The sequence below is a fragment of the Cicer arietinum genome, chromosome 8 (genome assembly GCF_000331145.2).
Source record: "Cicer arietinum cultivar CDC Frontier isolate Library 1 chromosome 8, Cicar.CDCFrontier_v2.0, whole genome shotgun sequence".
NCBI classification, from domain to species: Eukaryota; Viridiplantae; Streptophyta; class Magnoliopsida; order Fabales; family Fabaceae; genus Cicer; species Cicer arietinum.
Genome location: NC_021167.2, coordinates 4334504 through 4345971, shown reverse-complemented (window position 1 = coordinate 4345971; position 11468 = coordinate 4334504). Strand labels below are relative to the sequence as shown.

The following is an 11468-nucleotide window of genomic DNA, read 5'->3' as shown; positions in this document are numbered from 1 at the left end:
ACTCTTTCCTCTGATTCTACCTTCCCACTTTCCCCATACTCAGCCAAGCAGACCAAAAACTTCATATGCTTCTTGAATATGTTCTTGTTTTAAAATCCTTAATTGATGCCTACTTCAGATCTCTCTTATGGGTTGGGCCTGCCCTTCTTTTTTCTACTGCCACTGCAATCAGTATACTAGGCTGGGATGGAAAAGTGAGGTCCATTCTTTCAATAAGTATGCCTCATGCAGGTAATTGTTTTGCTCTGTGTTGGGGGTTCATGATATGTTAGCCAGCTATTTTGTGTGTTCTACTTTATCAACTACCGTACTATTTTTTCCAGGTATTGTCCTACTGATCTATTTTTATAAATTTCTTATGCAGTCTTGGTTGGTGCTTTGAATGATCGATTGTTGCTTGCTAGCCCGACTGACATAAATCCCAGACAGAAGAAGGGAGTTGAGATCAAAAGCTGTCTTGTTGGTCTTCTTGAGCCGCTTCTAATTGGATTTGTCACAATGCAACAAAGTTTTAAGCAAAAGCTCGAATTGTCAGAAATACTATACCAAATAACATCAAGGTTTCCTTCTTTGCCACCAAATAGTCTCTTGAAAAATCTAACTTTCTAATGGAGAAAGTTCTAGACTTCATGAACTCATTTCACATTTTGTGCATGTGTTAAAGCTGGTAATAACTGATACTGTAAATTTTCATCTGAACGAAGGTTTGACAGCTTGCGCGTAACACCAAGGTCTGTGGACATCCTTGCTTTAGGTTCTCCTGTTTGTGGAGATTTAGCTGTGTCATTATCCCAATCAGGTCCACAGTTCACCCAGGTAAATTGTAATTCTTTTTGTCTTGGCATTTAGTAATTCTCTATCTGATCTCCTAAGGACGGTGAGTTTTGATCTTAGGTGGTGCGGGGTGTCTATGCTGTGAAATCTCTTCATTTCTCAACAGCTTTATCTGTTTTGAAAGATGAGTTTCTGCGTTCAAGAGACTATCCACGATGCCCTCCTACATCTCATTTGTTTCACAGGTTCAGACAGTTGGGTTATTCATGTATCAGGTAGGCTGAGTGGTAGACTAGGAAAATTCATTGTACCCATGCTGCTGCTATTCTACCTAGATAGGCTACTGAAATATGATGTTTGTGTGTTCCATCGTTACTGTTTTTCTTGATTTATTTTCTATTGATACTAGTTAGGTCTTAGGTGTACTACATTCTTATCCCAACCATTAGCTAACCTATTTACATGCTAATATAATTTCTATTTTCTTTATGATACTGACTATTGGGTGGTAAAGAGAGAATAAGAACATTGGCTTAGTGTTGCAGAAATGACTGTTACAGTGGATAAGTGCACATACTAGACAAGTTAGAATTAGGAATGGATGAAGAGAGAAAGTAGGAGTTAACTAATATTGAGAAAAATATTGTAGAATCTATTCTAAAGTGGTTTAGTCATGTGAGAAGAATATGAAGCCCACTAACATTGAGATTAATAACTATGATATTCTAGCAGAGCTCATGCTATTCGTGAGCAGGTGTAGGTGTGATCCAAATGTTTGTTCACTTTTGTAATTTAAGATTACTTGCAGGTTTGGTCAGTTTGATAAAGCAAAAGAAACTTTTGAAGTTACTGCAGATTATGAAAGCATGCTTGATTTGTTTATATGCCATCTTAATCCTAGCGCCATGAGGCGTCTTGCTCAGAAATTGGAAGAAGAAGATCTTGACTCAGAATTGAGGCGACATTGTGAAAGGATTTTACGAATTCGATCAACTGGATGGACACAGGGCATATTTGCCAACTTTGCTGCAGAAAGTATGGTTCCTAAAGGACCTGAATGGGGTGGTGGAAACTGGGAAATCAAAACCCTTGCTACTGCAAAGGATATACCTAAGTGGGAGCTTGCTGCAGAGGTAACACCATATATGAGGACTGATGATGCTGCGATTCCATCCATAGTTGTAGATCATATTGGTGTGTATTTAGGCTCACTTAAAGGAAGAGGCAATGTTGTAGAGGTAAAGGAAGATAGCTTGGTCAAAGCCTTCACTCTGGCAGGCAGTGATATTAAAGCAAATGGTCTTGATGTATCTCCAGTTAAATCCATACCTAATCAATTGAAGGGGGTTGATAAGACCAAAGGTGATTCACTAATGGGTCTGGAGAGTCTTAATAAACAGCTCACCAATTCTTCTGCTGATAAACAGGCTAAAGCAGCAGAAGAATTTAAGAAATCCATGTATGGAGCTGCTGATGATGATAGCAGTAGTGATGAGGAAGGAGTATTGAAAACCAAAAAAATACATGTTAGAATAAGAGACAAGCCAATTGATTCTTCTGTGGATGTGAACAAAATTAAAGAAGCGGCTAGTAAATTTAAACTTGCCGAAGCGTTAACTCCATCAAGGAGCAGGTCGTTAACCAGTGGACCGCAAGATTTTGGCCAGCTTTTGGCCCTGTCCCCTGTAACAACGGGAAAGGCTGCTCGTACAGTTTCAACTCCTGGGGACTTTTTTGGTACAGAGGCCTTTGCTCGATCAGAATCAATTTCGCAGCCAACTACTGGGGCTGCAGGTAGAGGACCTATTCCAGAAGATTTCTTTCAGAACACAGTTTCATCCCTTCAGGTTGCTGCTTCAATGCGCCCTGCTGGGTCTTATCTCTCTAAATTTACTCCAGGGGTTGAAAGCAGCCAAGCAACTACCAACCAGTTTAGTGCTTCTGAAGCTGATGTAGGTTATGTTCCTACTAAAGCTGTTCAACAACCTGTAGTTTCAAATGAGTCCATAGGACTTCCTGATGGTGGTTTGCCACCACAATCCTCGGTTCAGACAGCAGACATGCCCCCATCACAGCAGCAGACACCAATTTCTACCCAACCCCTTGATCTTAGTGTGCTTGGAGTACCAAATTCTTCTGATAAGCCTGCACAAGCTGGATCTCCTCCATCTTCTGTACGACCTGGACAGGTATAAATAAATACGTGCATAGGCATTCATAAATAAATAAATACATTCACAGGCATTTATATACATGTGGAACTAGGAACATTTTCTAACCAGAGTATTAAAGATACTTTGTGCCATTTCCTTTTTTTGAGATTCCATGGTATTTTTCATGTTTTGGGGAAGAACATGGAAAGAAATGCAAGAACCAGATGTTCTGCACTGGATTGAACCAACATGCAGCATAAACAGAGAGGAATGCTCATTTTATTTTTATTTTTCTCACTATTTTGTGGGGATATAGAAGAAATTAGGAAGGTTTGCTAAGAAAAATGTTCTTATTGAGCTAGCATACATATAAACAGTAGTTACTTCCAATAAGGCCACATCTCAAAAGCCAGCTTAATTGAACCTGGTGAGTTTTAGCCTGCCGCCGAGAAATAAGGTGTAATTTAGGAAGAACGAAAAGGGAAGCTGGAAGCTAGAGGAATTTGGAGGCAATGAGGGAGATACAAGAGGTGATCAGTTAGGAAGAGTGTACTATGCATCAACCTGGACACATGACAGGTGGGGTAGTGACCTGATTCTGGTTAGTAAAACAGAATAAAGAGGAGGAGGGTGAAGCAAGCAAGGTTTGTGGGAGGTTTGGGAAGTGTAGGAGCAAACAAATTGAAGAGTCTTTAATGTCTTCATCATTTTCATTTACTTTTTTTGTGTTTTTATCTTTGGTAAATTTTACAGATAAGGATTCAATACTATATTGAAAACTGAAGAAGGAACTCAGATATTTCTTCAATATAACCATGTTCTAGTTCCAGTTTCTATTACTGAGCATGTATTATTTCTGTATTTATCCCCAACCTCATGGGTCTTATGACAGGTTCCCCAAGGAGCTGCTGCTTCTATATGTTTCAAGACTGGACTTGCTCACCTTGAGCTAAATCATCTTTCAGATGCCTTGTCTTGCTTTAATGAAGCTTTTCTTGCATTAGCGAAGGAACAATCTTGTGGAAGTGATATAAAAGCTCAAGCAACAATCTGTGCTCAATACAAGATAACAGTCACTCTTCTCCAGGTACCAAGACCATGCTCCAATTTTTAATGGCATAGATAGAATGGACTCTGACCTAAAAAATACATTAGGTAACTGAGCTTCTGTATCTCTAGGCCGAGAGGAAGCATTATCAAGAAACTGTTGTTAGAGGTTTTTCATGCTGTCAATATTTGTTGTGTAGTTAAAGTTTGTAGAGATAGCTGACTCCTGAGATGGCAAGCATAAGAGACAATAAAAGGGGTTATTATAATCTCTGCCAAAGTTATAGTTGGTATGAAATTATACATGAAGAACAGGTGTATGTTTTTCCTCAACTGATATGGAATCCCAACCAATTTTAATTTCATTTTAGTCTATGTTGCGAGGAAGAAAATAAATTTTTGTCTACACTTGTGAATTGAGCGTAAGTATTTTTTGTGGACACCTTGAAGGTAAAAAAGAACTGATAAATTACTCAAGAAGTCTTTAATCTTTTACCAATAATGCATCTGTTAGATGTGTACGTTGTTCCAATTTTTTTACTTTTACAAATGTCTATTCCTTTTTGTTAATTTAAGCTGTGTTCATGACTGTAGGAAATTGGACGTTTGCAAAAAGTTCATGCTTCAAGGGCAATCAGTGCAAAAGATGAGATGGCGAGACTTTCACGCCATCTGGGTTCATTGCCTCTTCTGGCTAAACACAGAATAAATTGCATTCGAACTGCCATAAAGCGAAACATGGAGGTGCAAAATTATGCATATTCCAAGCAAATGCTAGAACTACTATTGTCCAAAGCACCTCCGAACAAGCAGGAGGAATTTAGGAGCCTGATGGACTTGTGTGTTCAGAGGGGTTTGACTAATAAATCCATTGATCCATTGGAAGATCCTTCGCAGTTCTGTGCTGCCACATTAAGCAGACTGTCGACCATTGGATACGATGTCTGTGATCTATGTGGATCGAAATTTTCAGCTGTAAATACTCCTGGATGTATCATCTGTGGAATGGGAGGCATCAAAAGATCAGATGCACTTGCAGGGTCAGTTGGCCCAGTCCCTTCTCCATTTGGTTGAGTCCCCTAGCAGCGTGTTAACACTCCTCTGGAATCTGTTGTGTTAACATAACTTCATTGTAAAGAGCACACAAAGCTGATGGGAAAGGAGAAAAAGCTCTCACACTGAATCCCAGATCATATAGTTTCTGAGTTTTGCGTACACAGCCAATGTTTTGTAGTGGTTATTTGGGATGGACTTTGCTGCCCCGCCCATTCTTTAACATAAGGTTTCCTTCCAGGTGATTCTTTCTCTGTAATTACAGAGTTTTGTTATCCAATAATTTCTTAACACATATTGACCCGTTGTGAATATAGAAACAACAAGTTGAATAGCATAATTCCATTCTTGTTCATAATGCATCATCTTTTGGTTTAGAATTAATATGGATTGAGAAATGAAAGTGAACCGGCAAGATAGAATAGCATTGCAAAAAGGTTTAGTTTGATTCTTGCAAAAATCTTGTTATGTATTTTTAAATGAGACAATCACTCCTCTTAAACTTCATTTCTAAAAATTATGGAAGAATTATTCCAAGTTGCATATATTGTTACTGCCATAGTAATATTTTTAAGATTATGTTTCTGTTCGGCTATTCCATTTAGTGGGGCCATTATTTGTTATAATGGTCTATCCACCCAAATAAAGGTGTTCATGATCTAAAAATTAAATTGAATTGCACCACATTAATAGTGCAATTTAATTTTTAAAAATCACTTTAAAAAAATCTGTTAATTTTTAAATCAATTACAGTTCACTTTTGAACCGATTTAAAACTGATTTAATATGTTTAAACCAATTCTAAATAGGTTTTTATTAAAATCAATTCGAACCGATTTCTACTGAATTTTTTAAAACATTTTCTTGTTATCGGTAAAGATGAAAACCTTTGCAGAACAAATTTCAGCTTGTTTTATTTTTTAAAACTAGCAAGGTACCAATTGTTGAAACAGAACTCCAAAAATTTACAAATAAAACTCTAACGGTGAAACAAAAAATGAAACCTTAACAATTTGTAGAAGAAAATAAATAAAATATAAAAACAGAAACGAGAATGACAAGAAAAATAAAAGTGGTATGTGGCACTTATGATGGCAAAGAAGTTGAGATGCGATAGCACCGATGAGATGGCAAAGTCGCGTCGGAGATAAGATACGCAGGGTTACGTTGTCATATTTTGAGACTAGGATTTAGTTTTTTCATGTATTCACTAGAAAAAAATATTCTATGATTTTGGTTAAAAAAATTTAAAATTGATTTAAACTAGTTTTTAATAAAGTTTAATTAATCGGACTTTTATAAATTTATGGTTCAGTTCGTAAACTATTTAATTTGTTTGGTTTTTTTAGTGCAGTCTAATTTATCAATATAGTCTAATTACCCATATATTTTGCACACTCGTACTCCTCACATCATGTTAAAACAAGTACATTGATCAAAATAAGAGACAAACCCTAAAATTCAACCTTTTATTATCATCTGAGCTAATTTGCATGAACCTGGAGCTTAGCAAAGGTTGGTGTTGTGTACGAGACTAAGACTCTATCATGGTTTGAGATCTCCATGCTCAACAAATCTCCCATATTAAGAAGAGTATGCTTAACAACCCAACAAATTTTAAAAACAAATAAAAAATCTTGAATTTGAGTTTACCAACATTAATTGAATTTCTATCATCACCAAAGATAAGTTAATATTAATTTTTCCTGTTTTTAATTGAAGAGGTGGTATTCACACTCATTTCGAGTCTAAACTATTTTACATGTTTAATAAGCTTCTAGAAAAGTGTAGAAACTAACTAGAGAAAGGTTATTTTCAATATCTTGCGAGTTGTCATCAAAGACCAAAAAGGATCACAGTAAATTTAATTTAAACAATCCCAAAATTTTGCCTCAAACACCTGCAGAAATAAATTAAAACGAAGTTAAAATTGCCGGACTGGTAGCTTCAGAAGGTTTTAAGATTCTGATAAAGAATTGTTTAGGAACATTACTTTCTAGTTACCTTCAGCTTTCATTTATTAAAGAACCTAATTGTTGACGAAACGTTGGAATTTTGTCTGCCTTAACAGTCATGATTAATCCCATCGACCTATAATTCTTCAGCTGTAAGAAGAAGAAAATGTATAATTCAGAATCATCGATAATGGGAGATTACTACTCGTAGAAAATCAAATTTAAGCAGGAAACTATCTATAATGGAAACAAAATTTATTTGCCATCCATATTTAATAATTTTAAATTTCAAAGTCCTGTTCATATCTCTATTTTTAATGTTAAAACACGCACTTCAAATAGAAAAACCAGACAAAAGAAAAGAGCCCGAGTATGCGAACTAAAGTTTAAAGCTTGTAGCCAACCCTGATGTGATTATGTTACAGTTGAGAAAAATGAGCAAATCAAACATGTCCAATGGTACTAAAAATAAAAGTCTATTCAATATGAAGGCAATCACATTTTAGTCTAAAATGCTAAAGCCTTTCCTAGTTTCCCTTAACAAACAACATTGTCTAAAATCATGAAAACAATCAAAGTAAAAACAAACAACCATCCAAAAAACAAGTTTATTAAAATTTGTAGAGAACACTTATTATAATTTATTAAGCTACATTTCTGTCAATTTGAAGAGAAGAAACTTCATAAAATTTTGCACACTGCATTCCATTTATATAAACACCACAACCCCAATAGACCACATGGCCAATACCCAAAGAAGTAAACAAATATAGTGCTTATTTATTTCTCCGACCGACAGAGATAGCACTATGCGTTTCAAATTACTTTAAGAAATTGACAAAAAAACGGGTAACTTTCAGCGGATTAATAAAAACATCACAGATTTACAATGCTAGTCTACTGATATGTAAGAATCATATAACTTGCCTCATGAGGTGCAGGCTGCTGAGTGCGCAAAGGAAAACAGAAGGACCACGAGCTTAACTGGAAATTATTTTGGACAATAATTAGTAATCAGAGACAAAATACGTCAAAATGATGGCACCAAGATACTAATACCTTGTGAAAAAGTTCATCCTCAGGCTTTACATATACAATCGTCTCATCATTATCATCACCCAGTTTTCTTTTCTGTTCTGCATTCTTGTGCTATATTTTTACAGCCAAGAATGAAGTAAAACATCACAATACAACAAAAGTGGAGCAGAGAAAAAGTTATCTTAACCATAAAATTCAGATATATCAATAAGAGGACAGTAAATACGGAGGAGATATTATAGAAGCGTAATACCTTGTAAATTTTGCTAAGTATTAAATAATGCTTAAACTGGAAGGAATTCCGGAGGTCCTCCGTTGGCTGTTAAGTGTGCAACATGACAATATGTTATAAAGAAAAAATTAATATCCAGCAATCAGAGAGAAAAACATTTTAACACCCTCAACCATCTGATAGTATCAACATCTAACCTCATCTTCTGTGGCCCATGACACTTCGTTAAAAAGAGAATCATAAAGATGTGGTAAAAGCTGGGGAGGAAGGTTCACCACACGCTGTGATACCAGGAGACCCACGTTATGTGCTTGTTCCCCTAAAAGTAATCTCAGTTGATCAACAATGCCCTTCTCTTGGCATGCTTTAAGGAGGAGAAAGTCCTTCAATGACATAATACATCTTTGCTCCTAGAAAATTATTAGGCTCAATTTAGATTAGCATCTAGAGTTTTTCAAATAAAATATGTCTTTCGATCCAAACTTACAAGAAAAAAAGTAACCTTGTAAATTTTGTGTTTGTAGATAAGTTAGATGACAGCAAATAGCAAATTAACTCTCAGTTAAGTTCCGACGACTATTAGCCGTAGTTTTTTTTTCAAATTGCCACGTGCCACCAACCATGAACCAAAGACATTAAAATTAGAGCGAAAAATTGGAAATTGAAACAAGAGTGAGTTGATTAAGGTTTAATTTCCATACAAAATGTAATATACAAATTCCTTTCTTTCTTGGTTATCAGAATACATTTATAAGTCAGCGTGATGTCAAGGTGACCACACAGCAAAGGCAGTGGTTATATATAACTATACTCAAGGCACCAAAAAGTATAAGTAAAAGAGGCAAACAGACCAAGCAAAATATCATATGTTATACCATGTGACTTACCCTATACCTCCATAAATTAAGAGCGGTAACAAGGGCGAATATTCCTTCATCAGCATCATCCTCTACCTTTACAACAGTCCCCACAGTGGTCTGTCCCAAAATCAAGTCTACAAAGCCACTCAAATCCCATTCTTCAACGTCTAGGTAAGTTTGCAGCAAGGTCTTAACTCCATGGAAATCACTGGGTTTAGGATCAAAAAAGGCAAAATCTGCTTGGACAACTCCCTTAAACAACAGAGACCTTATATCAACAAATTTGACTTGCTCAATGATAAAAACTTGAAATTTCAACATTTCAAAATATAATAACACAAGTGTTTATGGAAATTGAACCAATGCGTAAGAAGAGCTATTACATCAAACTCTCCATCAGATGACTCAGACTCTTCCCATCTCTTTTCCAGGGGATGCTTTATGAATCCATTACCTACAAAGTGGGTTAGGAATAGGCATGCAAAGTGTAAAACATGAAAGGCACTTAATATATGAATTCACATGACTCACTGATATTTAAATTATAAAGGGAAAAAAGGAGTCTTACTAGCAGAGGAAGGGGTGGGTTTCTCAATGGATTTGGAACGACGCTTTGGCATAGAAACGGAAGCCATACGAGCAAGAGCACGAGCAAAAGGGGAGAATGTAATGGGCAAAGATCTGAGTTGTTGATGCCTTCTTGGCCTTCGAGGCATTTCGGTAACACTGCAACCATAAATATTAAATTATACCATCGTATGTAAATTTATATTCTTAAACACTGACAAAATTAAGATGTTATGCCATGTCTTTCGTTTCAGGTTTGATGTGTATGCATTTAAATTTAAATGGTAAAACTGCACTGTAATGGATGATGTTGCCACCTTAAAACTTATAGAAGCTCAGGTATTAAACTTCAAATAAAACAGATGAAAGAGAGTAGGAGTAATTGAATAAGGAATTACACAAAAAGAAGTGGGAGGCAAGTGCAGTGGCGACTGACGAGAGGGGTGGAATCTTCGAAAGATAGAAGGTTTTAGTCAAATGACTAAAGTGGTCAGCCCAATTCAGATTAATACAGATTAACTTTGACCCCATTATACTCATTGGGTTGAAACTTGAAAAGGTTAACTCACCTAGGCATAAAAATGGATCAAAGCCGACTAACCTTTGTTTGAAATAGGTCTGTGTGTTTGGTCTATTTCCCAAATTTAAATTTCAAGTTTAGCCTATTATTCGTCACAGATTTTTGTACAGCTTTTAAACGGATTAACCAATTAAAAGCGCTCTTTCACATGAATGCTTTTAAATAGGACGGCAGGCCATAGGCTAAGGGACTTAAACAACAATACAAGTTCTGATTAATACAGAATAAACTAAATAACAATGATAGACTAGTCTTTCTTCTTCAAAGGTAATCAAAAGGTGGAAATTCTAAATAAGTTAGTATTATCAACTGACACATTCTTAACTAGCAAAATTATGAAAATACTGTCGACTTTACGGTTATCTATCACAAAACTACATGCTACAGTTAGAGAGCAAATAAACATTACTAGCTACAGTTATCGACTCTTCATAAAGGGATAGTGCATTTTGAAACTATTAACTTTCATTCTACAAGTATCCAGGATCGGCCTTGAGAATTTTTGTGCCCTAAACATTCATAGATACAGTTAGAAACCACAATTGATGAAAAATTGAAATTAATGAATCCTAACAGCTTAAAATCGTAGAAACCATAGAAAACAGAAAAGGGAGATACGAATTGAAGTGGAAGACGTAAAAGAATGGAGAGATATTCTATACCCGCGATTTGACAATGAGTTTGCGGCGCTGAATGAGAGGAAAGGACTTTGTGCTATGGGTTTAAAACGCAGACATGGTATTTTTCTTTCTTTTTCTTTTCTTTTCGTAGATACAGCTTTGGTTATGAAGAAAAAAAAAACTAATTCTATATGATCAATATACCTAAAACTATCGTCTCAGTGTCTCATCAATTGGCCTGTTTTTTTTTTAATCTATAGAAACGAGTTTATTATTCTAGAGTTAAGCCAATAAGTAAATAAAATATGAAAAAGAATTGTTTTACATAAAATTTAAATTTAAATTATTTTAAATAATTTACTGTAATTAATTGATTATTTGAGTTTAATTACTTGATTAATTTAATTTTTTAATATAAAAATTAGAAGAAAAAAAATTATAAAATAATAAAAAAAATGTGATTGTTCTTATTAAGTATTGGCTATCAATAAATGAGAAAATGTTACAGTCCAGTATTGTAGTTTTACAAGATTTTAAGTGGTGGACTAATTTTTTTTAGTCGTGCTTCTCAAGTTAAGGGTGTTTATAG

The 11468-nt window shown here is 35.3% G+C and overlaps 2 protein-coding genes across 5 annotated transcripts in view; one reads left to right on the top strand and one right to left on the bottom strand.

Moving 5' to 3' along the window:
• The window catches only part of LOC101500069 (uncharacterized), a 16816-nt gene extending 11246 nt beyond the window's left edge, over positions 1-5570 (top strand). Inside the window, exons 18-24 of one of the 2 annotated variants that reach the window (XM_004511895.4) lie at positions 114-231; positions 365-560; positions 705-816; positions 895-1049; positions 1583-2963; positions 3820-4014; positions 4569-5570. In XM_004511895.4, the coding sequence (XP_004511952.1) occupies positions 114-231; positions 365-560; positions 705-816; positions 895-1049; positions 1583-2963; positions 3820-4014; positions 4569-5048 (2637 nt within the window). In that variant the 3' untranslated portion in view covers positions 5049-5570. The other variant, XM_073364340.1, reaches the window with a different exon arrangement.
• A 1099-nt stretch (positions 5571-6669) lies between these two features.
• Positions 6670-11082, bottom strand: LOC101500606 (protein BCCIP homolog). 3 transcript variants are annotated; one of them, XM_004511897.4, is made up of 10 exons: positions 10922-11082; positions 9681-9838; positions 9496-9566; positions 9140-9364; positions 8450-8662; positions 8274-8339; positions 8042-8131; positions 7910-7966; positions 7021-7132; positions 6670-6927 (listed from the first exon to the last, which is right to left on the bottom strand). In XM_004511897.4, exons 2-9 carry the CDS (start codon positions 9826-9828, stop codon positions 7034-7036), a joined length of 969 nt encoding a protein of 322 aa, XP_004511954.1. In that variant the 5' UTR covers positions 9829-9838; positions 10922-11082; the 3' UTR covers positions 6670-6927; positions 7021-7033. The 3 variants fall into 3 exon arrangements, with proteins under 3 accessions (XP_004511954.1, XP_004511955.1, XP_027193258.1); XM_004511898.4 differs by having other exon boundaries at positions 7032-7132; XM_027337457.2 differs by lacking the exon at positions 10922-11082 and adding an exon at positions 10078-10793 and having other exon boundaries at positions 7032-7132.
• Positions 11083-11468: the final 386 nt, after the last annotated feature.

What these genes read in the sequence shown, in the direction of transcription:
- LOC101500606 (XM_004511897.4), bottom strand. Translation starts at nt 9,828, where the DNA reads ATGCCTCGAAGGCCAAGAAGGCATCAACAACTCAGATCTTTGCCCATT. An exon ending in TTAATTTATGGAGGTATAGG is followed by an intron (nt 8,663 to 9,139) that starts GTAAGTCACATG and finishes ATAATTTTCTAG; the next exon opens with GAGCAAAGATGTATTATGTC. An exon ending in AGGATGAACTTTTTCACAAG is followed by an intron (nt 7,967 to 8,041) that starts GTATTAGTATCT and finishes AATAATTTCCAG; the next exon opens with TTAAGCTCGTGGTCCTTCTG.